General features: G+C 36.5%; 2 protein-coding genes across 2 annotated transcripts; both read right to left on the bottom strand.

Annotated features, from left to right (window-relative positions):
- Positions 1-12,603: 12,603 nt before the first annotated feature.
- LOC145669872 (uncharacterized) lies at positions 12,604-13,575 on the bottom strand. The gene has a single exon (XM_081738217.1). It carries the CDS (start codon positions 13,573-13,575, stop codon positions 12,604-12,606), a length of 972 nt encoding a protein of 323 aa, XP_081594343.1.
- A 138-nt stretch (positions 13,576-13,713) lies between these two features.
- On the bottom strand, positions 13,714-16,602 carry LOC145669871 (uncharacterized). Its single transcript, XM_081738216.1, has 2 exons — positions 14,140-16,602; positions 13,714-13,935 (listed from the first exon to the last, which is right to left on the bottom strand). The coding sequence occupies exons 1-2, from the start codon at positions 16,600-16,602 to the stop codon at positions 13,714-13,716; spliced, it is 2,685 nt and encodes an 894-aa protein (XP_081594342.1).
- Between the last annotated feature and the right edge of the window lie 4,275 nt (positions 16,603-20,877).

Raw genomic sequence — 20,877 nt, 5'->3', positions numbered from 1 at the left:
GGTAAGGACAACATTCTTCTGGGGTAACTAGTGGAGATACTAAATTATGTTATGGCGAAATTGGTTTGATTGCACGCTTCAGATTAGGTTTGCTCTGATCTCCTGTTAGAAATCGTTTATTCATTTCTTACACTTGAAACATCGATTTCTTTGGAACTCATCTCCAATGCTACCTAACGAGGAAGGAAATCGTTATCTGAAAAAGCACGTCTATACCAGCTTTTCGGAACGCTGTCACTATATTTGCAATAGTCATAGCCTTTTGATAGCGAATGTCAAAACGCAGGAAGCGACCTTATACATGATAAAACTTTGACCATGATGTTGCATCATCCAAGAATCTACGAAATAACTGTAAAAATGTTTGAAATGACTTAAAAGCTCCAACATTCAACGGTTGTACACGATGAGATGTGTATAGGTGGATTGCAATGACAGTTACTCCAGAAGCTTTTACTAATTCCAACGCTTCCAGAGATAAGCAGATAAGCTAAAACTGCAAAATATCTTAAATAGACACCCATCTAACTTTCAATTAGGCCTATAGTTAAACGAAAAATGACTAGGCCAAATAAATAATTTGTAGATCTTACAAATGGAATTAATAAATCAAATAAAGGTTGTACGAAAGCTATCAATATTTATAAACACAAAACAACTCCAAAATTATAATAATTGATACATTGAGAATTCAGAAAGAAAGTATTTCATCATCAAACAACAATTGGGGTACAGTGAGACATATCTATATTTTGTTTGAGGGAAGTATTTCACTGTATCCCAATAGCATATTATCAATGTCGATCGTATTTCCTCGTAACAACAAAAAAGTTTAACTATTAACGATATTGTGATAAGCATCGACAAATAATAAAGCGTCTCATGCTCTGAAATTAATCTCCAATTATTTGATTTACTTTGATTTCTTCAGACATAAAAGAAATGCAGAAAATTTAGTTTGCTTACCAGAAAATCACCGAACTCTCTCACAGCGTGTATCATTCGCGTCAGCCATTTACTTACTAAAGTGACAGAGGAAGGTCAACAGCCACATGTCTGTATATCCATCGTTTTCAACTCCTTGCAACAAATAATCAAGAAAAGTCTTGTCTCACTGTAACCCACTTTTCCCTGTGCCTATGTATCAAATTGGTCACCAGGTCGGTATTTCCGATCGCAAGGTAGCCATTAGTATCTGGATATTTCAGTTTTTCAGTAGACATTTTCATAAATTATATCTTACAACAAAACTCTATGATCTTGTTACTTGATTCAGACTTCCATGTTTCGTGACCTGTCCATAATATATAGCAAAGCAGTATATAAAAGTCTTACATATACCGACCTGAAAATGTCAGAAATATGGCGTTTGAAGAGAATAGCTGACCACGTACAGGGCCAAATGAACACATTCTTATACCCAAGATTATATACCCAAGATTATACTTCAGCTCCTTCCGTCAAAGAAAATATACGAGAGTGATCCAGTAACTAGTGCCTCCAAGTTGATACCTTCGCTTGTGTTTGACAGATAGCACAGATACAGGTATCAATGGAAAGCTTTCAATGTCAGCTACAAATAATAGCATCATTTTTCAACATAGTCCCCATTACGGGCAACATACTTCCTTACTAACGCTAAGCAAGGCGACACCGTTGCTGAGCTGCTGCTTCCACCTCAGCGTCACAACTGTAACGTTGGCTCTTAAAGTATTTTTTGAATTTGAGGAAAAGTCAAAAGTAACAGGGAGAAAGATCCAGACTAAAGGCACGATAAGGCAGAATGTCAAGACTTTGCCAGCAGAAGGAACAACTTTGGAGGTTTTGGCGGAGGAGAGGAAGTGCGATGGTACTCCATCGGCTGACGCTTAGTTTGTGGGTTTTAATGGTGTATCCATGACGCTCGCCAGCGATGAAAGTTCCTGGACGCACAACCTTCCGCAATCGGAGATTCAATGAGAGCCCGCTGTTTTAATCGGACCTCACCATTGGATGCCATAGATTGCTCCATTACTCTGGAATGAAAAGGGATAGGAAGGCGGAAAAAGTGACATTCTTTAGCTTAAACATCAGTACATTAATGATAAACAGTTCAGAATGTTTGCAGTACTAGTGGCCAAGTGGGCTTAGAGGCATTATTTTCTGAATCACTTTCGTACTTCTTGTGTCGTAAATTACAATTATCGAATTGTAGTCACAATGAATTCCGCATTTAGTCGCGGCTACAGAAAATTTCACCTTGAATGGACGTTTATAGACCGAACACTCTAAAAGATAACAGTGTATTATAATATGTAGTACACAAACGACCACACAGGAAATTTCTAGTACAGTGGATCAATTTATTTTGTAATGTACAAGGCACGGGAGAGGGAGTCAAATATGTGGCCCTAGGTTGGAGCCTGGTGTTAAATTAAGCCTGACCCCTACCATCGGAACTTATGTATACCATGTGGCTGGCTAGAGTAATATTCATTTCTGTTTTCTTTAGTTGCTAGACATTCAGAAACTGATAAAATTTGCTTACAAGTGGACGAAAATTGTATTAAACTTCCTTTCGCTACAGCCCATAAAGATCTCTGGCCGGCCAGATGGCGTTCTATCTACTCGGTGGTACGTGGTTAACTAATCACTGCCCAGATGCCATTATTCTTGGTTTTCTGGATTGGAATTTGATAGCTCTTGATTCAGATAGGATCCCAATTGCCTCATGATACTGAATAAATACTGGTTAATTTTAGTGTTACCACTGGGGGTAATGGACCCTTCACATTGAAGTAGCGCGAACAAACAATTCGGCTAAGCTGGAGCTCAGTAATATAAAAACAGTATACATGTAACATACATTTTTTTGTTTAATGCTTTCTATTAGGGGAGGATAGGCCCACTGGGATACCGGAAGAATCCCGGTAGGCCCCCAGCCAGTAATGAATTATGAGGTCCAGTGATGGAATCATACTTTACTTAATTTCCATGTTTCATTTATTATGAGAACTTCCAACAGAATTAATAATTGGCCATTGACCATTACATTTCTTTCTGAATGCCGAGGGTCGTTGAAACATATTCTATTACTCAGCAATTTTGAAGCGTCTCATGAATGTTGTAATTTCAGGATGTACATAAAAAGAAAAGTAATTGAGAAAAATGTACTTCAGTAGGTAATGTTTATGTGCTACATGAAAATATTTCAAATCTAAATAGTGAGTCACATGTTAAACTGAACGATACATATTTCTTATTTTTTTATTCATAACACTTTTTAAAACTTAAAATTGCTCTTTGTATTGCATGCACTCAGGGGCGTAGACACAAGAGGTAAGTGGGATATGTCCCTTCCTCCTTCCGAAATTTCTGTAACGATAAAATAAAACAGATAAAGAGAAAAGGGATGAATGTAAGAAAGAGAAAATAAAACTCTAGGAAATTAGAGAATACCTATTATATTAAATGAAAATATTCTTCGATACTTTAGAATGCCGCCATTGGATTCATCCGACAGAGGGCAATGGTAAACCACTGTCGGTGTATACCTTGCCTAGGTCAAAAACAAGCCCCCCCAGCTGAACACTCGTTATCATTATCATCGCTTTAAAATCATTTGAATAAATAAAATATTCGTGGACAATAAATATAACCATTTTCGCAGTAGTTCAGGAGCGGCCAAAACAAATTTTTACCCGGGCAGGACATTTTGGCGCCTATCAGAAAAATACTAGGCTGCCGACTGTTACTTTCACAGCACTTGTATACTAGGGAATTTTGCACTACAGTTGTCTGAACATTAGAGCTGTGTTGGAACTTTGTTTAATCCGAAAAATGTATGGCTGAACGCTGAGGAAAAAAATTGATATAAAAACGCGTGGTTGCACATGTTTTAGTACTGCCTTTCCTGCCCTCATAGCAATTGAAATGTTTATGCTTTTAGTATAGTTTTGTAAAACAATGCAAACGTTGCTTATTCCTAACTAAGACGTTGATGAAAAAAACATGTGAAAACAATAATAATGCGGATTTTAGCAATTAATATTGAAAAACGTTTATATGCGCCTCACTTAATTTACTTTGTTATTATGAGCATATTTCAAGTTTGTTTCAATGCAAGCTTCTGGTTATTTCTTGTTTTCTGATGCAACTGCAAGCAAACGCAGTGGTGAAATTAAACATGCTTCCTGTCGTGGAATACAAAGCATGCGAGACGAAATTGGAGTGGGTTGATATTATTCTCAGCAGATTCATGTTTAGTGTTATTTGCATGTCTTAAAATCTTGTCATTTATGATGTTGCTAAACGCTCTATTGATGCAGTTTCTTTATTCGGTGTTTCAAACAAGTGTGCTTGTTTATTAGGGAGTCATATTTGGGAATGGATGCATGGAGAAGCGAGTGTGATGCAAGACGACTGAACATAATTGGGGAAACTAGATGGTGAGTAAAAGATGCTGCACTGCGAAAGGCATTCGACTATTTCTCGGATAACTGAAATGCATTGTTTGTCAAGTTAATCTGTTCGTTGAAAGAAATATATATCTGCATAGAATAGTAGAACTCAAACTAGACATAAAGCAGAACAGCTCTCAGAAGGATTCTTAAAGTATAAAACAACACTTACTGCTCCAGTATTTCTTTGTATCTTTCAAGAAACAACACCCTTGTCTAAGTATCTACAGCGAAATGGCGTTGATTTGTTACAGGCTTACAAACAGTAATTTCCAAACTTGATGAATATCGATTGGATTTTGAATTCATCGTAAAGTGCTGCTACAGTCTTTGCTTAATGAACAAATAATGCATTCGATGCTATGGAAAATAATGTGGTTTCGGCTGATTTGCCAGAGGTTCGTTCACGAAAACAGAAGAAACTGCCTAGCTTAAAATGAAATGAAATGAAACTTTATAGTTTAATATCCTACGGTTATACCCTTTAGGATAGATAAGACTTATAATTAATGAAAGTGAATTATTGAAAAATTAACTTTTGTGTTCTCCCTGGAAAATGAACCCGGGATCACATGCACCAAACTTATATGCGCTAGCCACTAGACTAGCGGAGAAGGTTATGGCCTAAACATTCCCAATGAACATTAGTTTAAAAAATGGCTATATATACAGTCATCTTAACGAAAAAATATTATCGCTTTGCTTTCATTATTAGACATATTTTAAATAACACGTATGGGGACATATTGCTCATTTTTGCTTATAAACAGGACATTTAGGAGCCCTGCTTGAGAATCAAAAATAACGGGAAGTCTAGGCATCTTCGGCTCTAGGTTTGACTACCCCTCAGAGAGGTAACATTATTGATCGTGCTGCTAATTGTAAGAAATGTTCTCACATTGCTAGAAATTTTGGTTGAGATCCTAGGATTGTGAGGAAACAGTTAGATGCCATGCAGAGGTGAGAGACAGAGAATTTAGGTCAACACCCAGGAGTAGAAGACCGTAGGCAATACCAGCGGCCCAAGATCAAGTTCTGGTTAAGAAGTACGAAGCTATTGTTTGTGTCACCGATCTGTCTTCAAATACTAAGCAGTTGAATTAGCATGTTTACACGAGACAGTAAGGTAACGGCTTATTGAAGCTGAACTCCGTCACTCACGTCAAGCCATGAGACTTCCACGTCCAGTCGGACTCGTTTAGTTCAGATACACCATGAAAATATAATCATTTTTACGAAAACTATTGTAAGACATATATTTTCTAAACTGTGCTGAGGCAATTAAATTCATTCCTCCATCCTCGACTGACTTTATACCAAAGTGTTGTAGGATGTGTAGAAAGCCTCAGATACATGTATCCTATGTTCCACAAAAAACTAATATTTGTCTACAAATGTCATCGTGAAACATGGGTTTTGATCAATGAAGTAAATCCACTTCTTATTTTTTACTGACTTGAACTGTGCCCAGGGGGAATCATTGCAAATCTCAAGGAAATATGCGCTATGTTGCTACAAAATCATATATAAAGTACTGTACAGTACAGTTATTTTAGTAATATATATAAATGTATATAACTACAGTACATACTATATTTTAGGATACTATATTGACGAAAAGTGTTTTTATCCTTATGCAGCAGGGTTATTGGGAAGTCTAAACGAAAGAATACGCCATACTGCATCAAAATCGAATCATTTTTGTAAAAGTTATCGAAGAAAATTATTTTCTTAGTATCATATTATTTCAATAGTGAAACTTCGAAATCTTGGGAACTTAGGCCTACATCTTTTACTAAATTATCCTTGACCGGTTTCTACCGCAACCAGTGCAGATGATTGAACGTATTAATGTTCTATTTGTACATGCTGAAGCTCCCTAAGCATGGTCATTTGTTTTGTTAAAATATATCCAGTGATCATTTATTAACTTTTTTGAAGGATTCTACCACAATCCGACCTCTTGGCCTGCAACTACCTCATCATTAAATCACTGATAAATGCTCAAATCTTTGAGTGTCTGCCAGTATATTAACAGTGATGATATTCCTGACACTGTTGAAGACTGGTTCAGGTCCGTAGTCAAGTACGGGCTTTTAACTGGATGTAGTTAATATTCAACTGATGTATCAGTGTTATTTCCGTTATGTCCTGATATTCCACTCATTAAATCAATTATAAAGGGAACTAGAAGTCAGCCTTCATTTGGGCAACCATTGCAATAAGCACTGATACATGATTGAGTTGCTATCAGCTAAATTTGTAGTTTGAAATATCTATAGTAATGTGCACGAAAACTATTTGCATACACAATTTAGCAACTTTAACAATTTAGCCATCTTTTCTGGTTTACTTTTTTTTATTTATTACTTTCCCCAGGATTTTTCATTCTACTGCTGTTTGTTCTTTCATATTCCGACATTTGTGTTTCCTACACCGTCTTCGCTAGTTCTTTCTGCTTGTTCTCGTCTTGTTCTGTACTCTCATCTTATTTTGCTTTCATTTTCAACATGGATGGGCTATGACCGACACGTGGAATTTCTCTGCTTGTAACTACCCTGTGTTCACGAAAAGAGTTGTCTAAAGCTAAACAGTTTATTATTATTGTTGTTCATGAAATGATCGTGTGTGTGTTTCGAGATTACGTGTATTTTGTAAAACAACGTAACACTGACTACTGTAGGAATGATCAGGGTTTAGTTTATGACAATGATAGGAACTCTATTGTCATATATTTATTTGATTTCTGTCTTTTTTTAATATTTTCATAATATTGCATAAAATATGCAACAAATATCCCTAAATTATTTTCTTAAATCACTGTTCTTCGGATTTGATTGAAAACTTCTTATTCCTTGGATAAAGCATCCACAAACCAAACTGATACAATTAAAAGTAAAATATTCATTCCAAGGCATACGTAATTTTTACGAAAGAAAGACAAAACTTAGACAAATTTACAGCAGCCTACTTATTAACACTTAGTATTGTGTCAACAGATTGCTCAATTCTCGAATTTTTCCTTCAAATATTTTGCATACTAGGATGAAATATCAGTCGTCTAATTATATTAGTTTTATTTGTCGTCGAAACTTTTCAAATATTATTGTTATTATTCTGATATATCCACCTTGTACTCTTAATGTATTTGTCAGATGGAGTTATACCTAACCATGTTTAGTGCAGAAAGGCGTACGTACACTACAGAAGGAAAGCGTGCTTTGTTCACTTGAAGATACACTTAAGCTAAGGTAGCACATTTCATGTTTGCTTCATACGAATTATCTGTCTCAAACAAGAATGCATGCTTTCCACGGGATAGTATCTTTTCACCCTTACTATGAGAATGAAATCCACAGAATTACCTTTCTACCACCTCGCAGTTGTCATCAAGCGCTTGTGATGAAGCGCTTGAAACTATTTTTAACATACCGTACGTAGTATTTGTTCCAATCGTATATTTATCATCTTACATTCATTAACACATACAGAGTTAGTCAAAATTATGTTAACACTGAATGAAAAAATGTATTCAAACTGCACATATATCTATACACAGAAGAATGTCTCTGATATGATATACTGCAAGTGAATGTCTCCGATATGATATACCTACTGCAAGTGCTAAATACCTGCGAACTCACTCTCAAGTCGCCTCAACCTGTTCACCATTACGTTCAACACATAAAAACCAACGACGAACAGTTTCATTTAAAGCGCGTGCACACATTTCGGGGAATGATGATATCATATCTCGTACACGGTTCTTTAGGTCATTAATGTCGCGAACTTCAGTACTGTAAATGCGCTCCTTTACCATGCCCCATAACCAGAAATCGCATAGTGTTAAGTCAGGGGATTGTGGAGGCCAGCGCAGTGGTCCATCATGACCAATCCATCGACCGGGAAACGTATCATTGAGATAGTCTCTAAGTTTGGGCCCAGTGCAGTGTAGCGCTATCCTGTTGGAAATATCCTGCACGGCGAATTTCTAGTGGTACTTCATCAAGGGTGTACTGCTTTAATATCCGTAAGTACAATACTGCGGATACTGTTTGTGTGTCGGAAAAGTAGGGTCCAATGACTCCAGCGGCTTATAGTGCATCAAACATTTACTTTTGGGGAGTCACGTTCATGTTCCCGAATAACCCGTGGGCTTTCAGTGGCCCAGAAAATCGTGTTATGTCGGTTCACAAACCCACTGGTGTGTGTAAAGTGGCGTCATCGCTGAATGCCATTACATTCACATCTTGCTGGATATTGGTCATTTCAGCTAAAATCTGACATTTCACCTGCTTACGTTTCTGCGCCAATGTTAAAGCTTGAGTGACTTGGATGTGGTACGGTCTCATTCCAAGGTCGAGTTTCAAGATGCGCCACACTGTTTTCTGAGGTATTTCTGTTTCCAAATTGCATCGAACGCTTGATATCGAAGGACTACCCAACACAACTTGCTGTACAACAACAATGTTTTGTTCACATCATCCTGATTTTGGACGTCCTGCATTGCCTCTATAGTTGTCTGATACCGATCCTGTAGCCACAAACTTATTGTAGATGCGGTACACTGTTAAACGGCTTGGTGGATCACGTGCAAATCGTTGTGTAAAGTTTTCACGGACCAAAGTAGGTGAACCGTACACTTTCATTAGGTTTGCTACAATTTGTTTTGCTCCAGTGTTAATCGATCAGCCATTATGTGTCAACTGAAACGAAAGAGATTGAAGATGTTACAAAATAAAAAAATGCAAGAATACAATACAATAAACTGACATGCCAAAAATATATATCTTACAAAACAATATTTTAAATAGAATACAGTATTTTTGCCTCCACGTGATATGTCCATTCAGTGTTAACATAATTTAGACTAACCTTGTATATTATATTTATAAAAAGAAGACATGAACCTTATTTTAAAATGCTTGAGCTCATCTTCCATAATCTTTAAAAATACGCTTTTGAGGTGAAAAGGGGCAAGTTTCAAATACACCTTCAATATGAAAAAGTGACATTGTGATTGTCTGTCAGATCATCACGGGATATCGAATGAACCATTTAAAATGAATGTTTGAATACATTTAGTACTTGGAAGAAAATAATTAGCTGACATTCACTGGAAATTCGACAAAACTTGGATACAATTTAGAGCAGGTGTTTTCAAACTTTTTGCAGCTAAGGCTCTCCTCAACCACCAATGTCTGAACGCGCCTCCCTTGTCAAAAATGGCATGTATCCCTAAAACAAAGACTATCAGTATGATGAACTATCTTTCATTTATTAATCACTAATGGAAATATTTCATTAACACAGGTGGTCTACATTGTACACACTAATTACACCTTTTAATGTTATTAAGCGGTGTTAATAATTATAAATTGTGGTAAGTCAGATACTATTTATGTTAAAATTGAAAAAAAATACGAGCAAAGAGGGAATTCACATAACAAAAACCGATACTTATTCCTCACTGAGTTCCAAAATTCAGGCAACGATGTAGAGAAAAACCTGGTTTTCAGTGTGCTGTCTGAAGAGAGATCCTCTTCTCTGGTGGTGAAATTTGGTTGATTATATACGTTGAGTGGGTTAACGAGCCAATTATACTGTGTGTCCACTGGAAATTACTTCTCAAATTGAAGTTAAAGTTGTGTTAAGAAGACACACTATTCCACAGAGATAAATAGAAGATCGTTAGTGACCATCTAACAAGCATTATACACGTTTAAGCCAAAGGTGAAAGGGTCATCTCTGATCGTATGCGGAACACAGGTGATACAAAGGCTTAGTTCACCATGTATTACTAAAGAAGAAGGGTGCAGACTCAAGTATGCTTGTTGCATTATAATATGTTTCTTTCTAGGCTCTTGTTTAAAACTCATGGCGAACCCCCTTACAACCTTTGGCGCCTTCCGAGGGTGGCCCGCCGCACAGTTTGAAAATCCCTTATTTAGAGGATGGTGAACTATGCCTAAATATAAATTTTCAGGTGGAAGTGAACACGAGGAAAGAAGTAATATCGGATTGAAGTTTAGGACTGGATGTCACTGAGAAACATAATTTGATGCCCGCAAACGAAGAAAACGTAACTTTTTATAGGGTTTAAAGATATGATTAACAGATTATTTACCCGAACCGCTCGGCTATTTCTTACGTGTGTCCGAAGTGTTGAGTTTCGCTCTCATTCGTGCTGACCGATTGCGACTACATTAAAATGTGTATGTTATTGAGTTTTATTACTAAACTTCATTCCAACCCCCATAACTTCTTTCGTGTGTATTTCCACCTGATTTTTTGTTTAGGTATAGTTGATCATTCTCTAAATAGTGTCCAAGTTTGGTAGCGGGTACCAGCTGACCATTTCTTAGTTAACTAGGACCGAGTTTTTATCATGTTACTTTCATACAATGCATATTCTAAGCGGTGAAAGGATGATTAAAAATATACTCCAAAAAAGAGAGTTTCTGACGAACATCTCATCACAGGAAGATGAAAGTCGGCATTTAAACTCCTCAGTACAAATGTGTGACCACGTGGTTCAACGTTTTTGTAAATTCCAACTCTAGCAAACAAAGCAAGGCAACTGCTACAATATCTTAATTTCCCATTTTTTTTTCATAAACTGGTCAAAGAGAGTAAACGTTTTAGCTGTTTAAAATACATCTTCAAGATAGTTAGCAGTTGGATTCACTTCGACCTTTATCATATCTCTTTGATTGAAATACTATTCTATTGGGGAAGAGGTTTAAATATTTCGTAAATATTTCCGTATGCCTATTCCTCTCGTTCGAAGAATGAGAATTTCAGCTAGTTCGTGTCTGACTTTTAAAGATTTCTCAAGCCTATATTTTTAAAGGAATTATGTTTTTTTTTTTTTTTTTTTTTTTTTACTTTTAGAATATATTTAAAGCTCCTTTGAACACATAATCTAAAAGTATAATTTTTGGAAGCTAAAAATATGAAGTTTAATTATGGGTCACAATAGTTCATTCAGTGATCAACTTTTATACGCAGATTTGTTACTTTAATCTATTGTGGGTTTACGTGGAAATTGTTACATGCATGGCTTGTAGATTAATTGAGACCTTTCACGGGTCACAAACCAATAATCTTTCTTAAAACTTATGAGTTCTAAGAGTGATTAGTTGGTTCATTCGGAGTTTAACATTCCCTTCAGTACCGAAAGTATATGAGACATGGCTCTACAACTTGGTATCCTAAACCAAATGAGCTTCCATTAGAATCAATGTCTTGATAGGAATGATTCCATAAATGTTACATTTCTTTTCATTCTCACATGAGTATTCCCAAATAGAATATGACCTTCCAGAATACATATTGTCTTTCCACTCGGTAGGAATACTAGTTTATTAATCATATTCTCATTAAATAGTGAACATGATTTCTTTTTTCAACATACTGAAACATATAATAATAAGAATAAAATATATTAATATTTTTCTTTCCTTTTCTCTTTATGTTTTCACCATACCAGTATTTCATTAATCAACATTTTGTTTAAAAAAGCATATTCAGTTCACAGTTAAGACAGAGATAAAACAGGCATTTGAAAGAACGCCTGAGGTAACATTGCTCACCAAACAAGTGATTGTTCTCTACTACATCTTAAAAGATCCAAACTTACCATTTTTTCAAATAGAGAAAATGTACAATTATATTTATATATGGAAATAGTGACTTATTTCTTTACGAAAATAAAACTAACAGCATCGACAATAATGAAACATGATTCAATAAATAAATCAATATGAAATCGTATTCTGATATTTAACACACGCTTTCACATTCATCCATTTAGTGAGATAATTCTTCTGTGGTTTAATAACATCATCAAAGATGTGTTTTGTCTTTTGTTGAATAAATGTTCACAAAACGGCTTAATTGTGATGAATGAATAAATGTTTATTTGCACTAACTACACAACAACTGAAACACTTACAACTTACTGTTATATTGTCTTTTTTGTACGAATTCCGGAGGACCGTCTTGTATGGATCTCTTGGTGCTCAACTTGCTGACACTCACACACACAAACTAACTTTTAAAAACAAAAGAGAAACGTTATGCAAATATAATGACAATGATACAAACTCACAATAAAAGTCTCTACATTCTCCCCTCTCTTGATTGAACCAAGTCAATCAACTTACACACAATCCACATGATCATTTTTTGGTAAAGGTACAATTTTAGTAATTGGTCTCTTAACAGTCCCTGTCTTACACTTTACACTCACTACTCTCACTAGTCCATCTTTTCCCGGAAACACTTGTTGAATGACACCTAATTTCCATGACAATGGAGGAGAATTGTCTTCTTTGATTAGAACCACATCTCCAATAGAAATATTAGGTTGTTTTGTTGTCCATTTTCTTCTCTGCTGGAGTTCATGTAGATAATCCTGAGACCATCTTTTCCAAAAATGCTGCTTCATCTTCTGAAGGTGATTCCATCTTGATAATCGGTTGGTCGGAATGTCCACTAGATCTGGTTCAGGAATGCTCATCAAAGGTTCACCAATAAGGAAATGTCCTGGCGACAAAAATGAAGGATCATCGGGATCATTGGATAGAACGGTGATTGGTCTTGAATTCAAACAGGCTTCTATTTGTGTTATGACTGTGTTGAGTTCTTCAAATGTCAAAATCGTGCAACCTACTATTCTTCTTAAATGAAACTTGAATGACTTCACTGCACTTTCCCAAGTGCCTGCAAAATGACTTGCTCTGGGTGGAATGAAATGCCATGTAAATCCTTCTTGCACTGCAACATCTTGAATTGAGTTTTGAAATTGTTGTGAACTGAGTAGTTGTTGAAGCTCCTTAAGTTCTCGCTGAGCTCCAATGAAATTGGTTCCGTTGTCACTATAGATGTTCGAAAATTTGCCTCTTCTGGATACAAATCTTCGAAGAGCTGCTAAAAATGCTTGGCTACTCAAATCACTCACTAACTCCATATGAATCGCTTTGGTTGCTAAACACACGAATATTGCAACATACGCCTTTGTCACTTTACGAGATCTAGTTCCTTGCTTAATCATTAGGGTACCGGCGAAATCCACCCCTACGTGAATAAAAGCTCGAGCTGGCTGTACTCGTGCTGATGGTAATTGACCCATGAGTTGCTCTGAGGCTGACGCTTTCAATTTAAAACAAACTAGACACTGATGAATGATAGATCGAACGACTTGTTTAGCTCGTGGGATCCAATATTTTTGCCTCAATGATGAAATCAATAACTGCGGTCCAGCATGTAACTATCTTCTATGTTCCGCTTCAATTATCAATTTGGTGAGATGCTCTTTAGGTGGTAAGATGATCTGATGTCGGCTATCATACGGTAAGTCGGAGTTTTTTAGTCGTCCTCCCACTCGTAGCAACTGTTCATTATCTATAAATGGATACAAAGATTTAAGTTCACTTTGGGATGAAACTTGGCCTGATGAAGCTAAGTCCTTGAATTCTTGCGAATAACTGATCTGTTGAATTAACTTAATGCATTGTTGTAAAGTATCACCAATTTCAGTAGTGGAAATAGTTCCTACTTTCTTCTCGTTGTGATTTTTACAATTGTAAATAAAACGACGACACAAACAAATAACTCGCAATAGTTTCCACAATGATGAAAATTTTTCCAGAAAGCTTATGTCACCTTCACAACTAACTAAAGATATGCTCGTTACTTTCCTTTCTTCTGGAACATCTTCGTCTACCACTTCTGATTGTTCGGGCCATGCAGATGATTCAAGCCATGCGGGTCCATGCCACCAAATATCTGCTTCCTTCAACTGTTTCGGATCCATTCCCCGTGTAATAATGTCGGCTGGATTGTCCATTGACGACACATGATGCCACTGGTTGACTGATGTGATCTCCTGTATCTCTGCAACCCTGTTTGCCACGAACTCCTTCCATCTGACAGCTGGAGATGATATCCATGCAAGCACTATTTTTGAATCGGTCCAGAAGTAAGTACTATTCACTGAAATGTTTAATATCGGAATTATTTTTCGATACAGCCTGCTCAAAAGTACTGCCGCACAAAGTTCAAGTCTTGGTAACGTTACCTTTTTAATAGGAGCTATTCTCGATTTAGAACCCAAAAGTTTAACAGTAGTTTTGCCTGAAATGTCCACAGTTTTAACATATATGCAACACCCGTACGCAAGTTGACTGCTGTCAGCAAATCCATGTATCTCGACATGAACATAATTCTTCAATACTACACATCTATCAATTTGTATTTCGTTAACACTTGGAAGATGATGACACATGTCTAACCATTGCTGGTAGAGCTCTGATGGTATTTGATCATCCCAATTGATCTTATGGATCCACATTTGTTGTAAGAAAATCTTGAACGGAGTAACTACAGGGCTTATAAGTCCTAAAGGATCAAATATTTTTGCTATGGTCGAAGTCACTTGACGTTTGGTTGGTATGTTGGTCGTGAGACATTCTTTAACTGACTTGTTGGTGATGAGAAGCTTATCTGATGTAGGATTCCACGATAAACCCAATGTTGAAACACCTGACTCGGACTCAAATTCAAACGGTAAATGTATTTCCCTATGTTCTTCTGGCACTGCTTCCAACAATGCTGGCTCGTTCGAACACCATTTTCTTAAAGTAAACCCACCGCTTTGCAATAATTGAATAAGTTCTTTCTGAAGCTTTAACGCCTGTTCAACATTATGGCATCCTGAGCTTACATCATCCATATAAAAATCACGTTCCAATACTGTCGCTGCTTGAGGATATTTACTTCTTTCTTCTTCCGCCAACTTTCGAAGACACGCCGTCGCCAAATATGGTGATGATGCTTCACCATATGTGACCCGCTGCAACTCATAAATCTTGACTGGTTCCACTGATGAATATCTCCACAGAATTCTTTGAAGTCCAATGTCATCTTCACGAACTTTAATCATTCGATACATTGACTGAATATCCGCCGTAAAAGCAATAGGAAAGGTTCGAAATCTCGTGACAATTGAATGTAAATCTTGCTGGATTGTTGGTCCTGTCATAAGTATGTCGTTTAATGAAACCCCCGTTGAAGTCTTTGCAGAAGCGTCGAAAACCACTCTTAGCTTTGTTGTGGTACTGGATGGTTTCAATACTGCATGATGTGGCAGATAACATTTCATACCATTATCTTCATGTTCTTCTTTCACTGGTTTCATATGATCTAATTCTTCATATTCCCTCATAAAGTTACAGTACTGCTCGTTAATTTCTGGACACTGCTGCAACCGTCTTTCTAGCTGGTAAAATCTACGAAGAGCTAAATTATATGATTCTCCTAATGGTTTATGATTTGGCTTAATTGGCAGACGTACAACGAATCGACCGCTGCTATCTCTGGTAGTGTTTTCCTCAAAGTGTCGTTCACATTGCTTTTCTTCTTGAGTCATGACTGTTGAATGTATAGTTTCGAGCTCCCAAAATGTCTGTAACTGCCTATCAAGGTTACTTTCTTGCACAAAAAATGACACTTGTGGTATACTAGAATCTCTTGTTGTAGGAACTTTACCCGCCAAAATGTACCCAAATTCAGTCTCTTGTACTACTGGATAATTCCCTGGTCTAGTTAGTTTATGCGATCGCAAAATGTCCAAAAACACTTCCGCGCCTAACAAAATGTCAATAGTGTCTGGTTGGTGAAAATTAGGATCTGCATACACTATGTCTGTCGGCAAGTTCCAATCAGCATGATCTATTGGCCTACTTGGGATGTTATCTGTTATTTTGAGCAAAACTAAACAGTTTACATCAATTGCAAATTCACGAATTCTTGATTCTATATGTACATCTACACAATGCTTTGTTTCACTAATCACACTATTAATACCTTGAATTGGAACTCGGTGTTTATTTTTAGGTAGACGCAACCTTTGAACTAAATCTTCAGTTACAAAATTACTTTGACTGGCAGAATCCAATAATACTCTACATGGATGTAATTTACCATTTGCATCTCGTACATTTACTATAGCAGTAGATAACATAACAGTAACATTTGGTTTTCCCTTGAACATGCAATAAGAGCCTTGTGTCATATTTTCCCTATTCGTATTAGAATGACTCGAAAAATTTCTTGATTGTGAATTAGCAACATTGGTTTTCTCATCTGATTTTGACATTACGTCATAATGCAGCAAGGTATTATGCCTTTTGGAGCATCGTTTACAGCCACCTGATCTGCACGTCTTAACTTTACATTCTTTTTTGAGACAGTTGAAACACAATAAATTATCTCGAACATAGTCTTGTCTTTCTTTTGCTTCAGCGTTTAAAAATGCAGGACATTTAAACAACTGATGTATTAGGTTTTGTTTACAAAAGTTACAGAAAGACTGAGTTGTTGTCACGTATGATTTGGTTGTTTTTTCTTTTTGTTTTGGTTCAGCACTCTGTCTATTTTTATCGCCCCTTGACCTTGACACTACTTCCTGCGATGGTGTATTTTTTATAGTTTCAAATGCTTGACACCTACGTTCCAAGAAAGCAAAGAACTCTGATAAGGGAGGGAAAGAATGATCTGTGATTTGTAACTCCCACGCACGCCTAGTGTTATTGTCTAATTGTGAAACGAAATGTTGAACTAACAAAACCTCTTCTAATGGTGTCTGCAAATCTAAAGCTCGTAATGCATTCAAGTTACTAGTAGCAGTATTAATAAATTCTCTTAATTCTGATGTAGTTTCCTTTGTGATACATTTAATATGTAACAAATTACGGACATGAGTAGCTGCAATCAAACGCTTATTTTCATACCTGTCTTTCAATAATTGCCATGCAATTTTATAATTAGCTTCTGTAACTTGCAGATTCGCTATTAAATCATACGCCTCCCCTCTCAATGCACTCCTAAGGTAATGGAACTTTTGCAACACTGACACGTTATCGTTATTATGAATCATAACTTTAAAATTGTCTGAAAATGAAAGCCAATTTTTGTGACGGTGACGGTAACGGTGGAGGGTATTAGTGGTTAAAATATGAAACAAAATTTTAATAACCTCCCGTTATCCGGAATCTCGGTAGCAGGAGCGCACGCTCCGAAAACAGTGTATCAAGAAATAGTGAACTCAAATAAGAATACTAATATTAATCCTACAACACTCTTGGGTCGTAATCGACAACTTACCATTCGAGCCTTCAATACAAATATCCACAATGTTGTAATTCACGAAGTTGTCAGACGTAGCGTGGACGTAGAGAGAAAATGCAAGCTAGACTCAAAAGTTTCAGAATACACTTGCGTAAACCTGTTATTAAAAACCATACGTATTTATTTACTATATTTGTTTCTATAATACCACATTCTATCACAAAACAGTATTCATATACACAACAGATAATGCTCACCACAAACGAACAATCTTTTGACGTAAACAGTAGCTTCAATAATGACTTGGTAACGTCACTCACTCCAATTATTGATACCGTTCAACATAAAACCGAGATTGACAAGTAATTAAAAGAAATAAGATATATCAAACAAGGAAACATACAAAATACTATATACAACAAAAATAATAATAATACATGCAATAAGGTTTCTCTACTATTTAGTCTTTTCAGAATAAATGAAAGTCCAGATGACAATAGCAAATTATGTTATTTCGTAAGTATAGAAAGAATGTTTTAGAGAAGCTTGATTTCTTATTTATTTTTATATTTATTATTTTTAATTATTTCCTTTTTACAGATGCACTAAATTATTATATTATACTTGCCGCTTGGTATATTTGTTTCTATCTTCAGTTCTGTCTTTGCCTGAACAGATGATTCAATAGTGAAATACTAATTTGAATGCAAAGTGACTAACTAATTGACACTTGATAGTCGCGACTGGCGAACTTTTATTTAAATTGAATTCAACTTGTTACTGATATTTCAAACATTCTTCACAGACAAATACGTTAGTTAGCACAGTTTTCAGAAATAATGCAGTTATTTAACGATGTTATATCACTATTGTGGTTGTTAGATATTTTGGCAAATCTTTAGTTTAGGCAAGGCAGTGACAGGAACTGATTGCATTAAGTACAAGGGCAATATTGTAGTAAATTAAAGAACCCTTATTACTGCCTTTTTAAGGTCGTACATAGTCTATGAATAATCCCTAGCAACAGAAAGGAACCAATGAGACCTGTGATTAATACTAACAGTGACGGGATATCACTGCCTTGCCCAAAGTAAAGAGTTACCGATATTTTTATAGCTATAATTTGAAGTAATATTCCGCTATTATATAGGCCTATATCAAATATAGATTGATTTTCTTTCAAGCGCTTTTTGTGGATATATGTTTCAAACTTAAGCTTAAGACTAAAAGAATTCAATACAAAGGAATGCGTTCATATTGTGCGCTCATTATATGCACGACGTTCTATATTTACTGATCCTTTAGAGTGTCTACAAATTATTAACTTCTACTAATATAGACTGGCGCAAGAAACTTTATATTTACTTTTTGTAGCACTGATATGCAGTATCCAATAAAATAGATTAGATTATGAGTGAGGTATTTGAAATGAATAATATTACATCGGCTTACATAAATAATGTATCAATATTGCAGTTTTACTTTTTATATGCGCATATGTTATTACGGTAATATAAAAAGAATTCTATAAGGTTACGAGTGCAAAGCATGCTTTAGTGTGTCGTATACTGTATACAAATACCACTTGTTTTAATTCTTTTCGTTGACATTAGTACGTGACATGCGATGTTTACTTGCAGTGGCTGGCTTCTTCACGAATATGGCTTACTTGTTAGTTTCTTACCTTGACTGATAGGTTAACACAAAACAAAACAAGTTCTTAAACACTTCTTGTTCTATTAATTCACCTACAAATACTTCTTCATAGTTGCAATTTTATCTTATTCTTTTCTTTATACTTTCCCACTTGTTCTTATTACACTGCATTTCTCCTCTTCTGTCAACCTGCAACCTGCTCCTCTTGCTCTCGATTCAACCTGCTGCTTCCTGATCATGTGTTGACAGTGTTGCCAGTGAAGTTTAGACATTGGTGGAGTTCAGAAGGTTACTGAGCGGGGCGCTCAGTCACACTGCTCGAAGTGAGCGAAACGCAAAACTTGCGAAAACAACGGGTACACAAATGCTGATGGGGCAGCGTGTCCTGTCACATATGGCGTCCGAGTAGGTTGATCCCTGCGCCGTCACTAAGCACTCACAGATTAACTTTCACTTAGTTCTACATATACTTATAAGAACAAGATAATACACAAACAAATGAAACCTGACACATACACTTATATACATATATACACAATATTTCGAATATGTACTGCCCGCAATCTATTCGCAGTATTCATCAGGTAAGTCCTTCAAAAGTTGACTAGCACAATTTTCTTCTGCCTTCTTCCGCCATTTCCAGTATTCTTTCTTAGTGGGCTTCCACAATTTACACTGATGTTCGGATCGGTGTCCTATCGATTTCCCATTGTTCGGATCAATCAGCTCCACAACCTTAAGACTTGGCTTACGAACACATAAGTACGGTCCTGAGTACAGATCAAACATCTTTTTTATCTGCTGTGCTGTTGCATCACTGATGGGATGGGCCCTGAGGAATATAAGATCGCCTACATTAGCATGCCGATCCGATGTCATTTTTTCGTTGGTACGTTGATTCTTCTTCGCTATTTGAGACTTCTTACGGTGTGCAATCATAAGTAGCCGGTTGTCCCACGAATTCCCGTCTTCATCAGTCTCCTCATGGAACAGTCGGTTCATCACAGGCGTTACATCCTTCACGTTTAGATGTGCTTGGACTGGAGCAACGTTCAGATTCTCCACAATAGTATAATTCAGTAACATAACGGTACTCCATAAGTGCTTACTCCAATCCACATGTTGTTCAGCACAATACAACCTCCAAAGCCTGTTCATTTCTCTATGCATCCTCTCCACGGGATTTGCTTGAGGATGGTATGGTGTGGTGTGATACACTTTAACTCCCTTACTAGCCATTGATCCTAGGAACTTACTAGATACAAAACATGGACCGTTGTCACATATAATGGCGTCCGGAATACCTAGATGCATAAAATACAAATCCAGACACCTCAGAATTGCAGCAGTTGTAGCTCGTCTCATTGGGTACGCTACTAGATGCCTGGTAAACACATCCATGCACGTGCATACATATGCCATGTTTGACTTGCTGGTTGGAAGCTTTCCTACCACATCAACTGACAGTAACTCTCGGGCTCTCGAAACGGTGACTGACTGTAGCTTCCTTGAGAGAGGATGAGGATCAGCTTTATGTCTCATACACAATACACAATTGCGGATGTATTGTCGCACATCAGTATACATGTCTTCCCAAACGAAATTTTCTAGAAGCATCGTGTGTGTCTTCGCATATCCAAAATGACCC

This window comes from Thermobia domestica, chromosome 14, assembly GCF_964235325.1.
Source record: "Thermobia domestica chromosome 14, izTheDome1.hap1.1, whole genome shotgun sequence".
Taxonomy (NCBI): domain Eukaryota; kingdom Metazoa; phylum Arthropoda; class Insecta; order Zygentoma; family Lepismatidae; genus Thermobia; species Thermobia domestica.
Note: the sequence above shows the minus strand (reverse complement) of the source record. Positions and strands in the feature narration are given on the sequence as shown.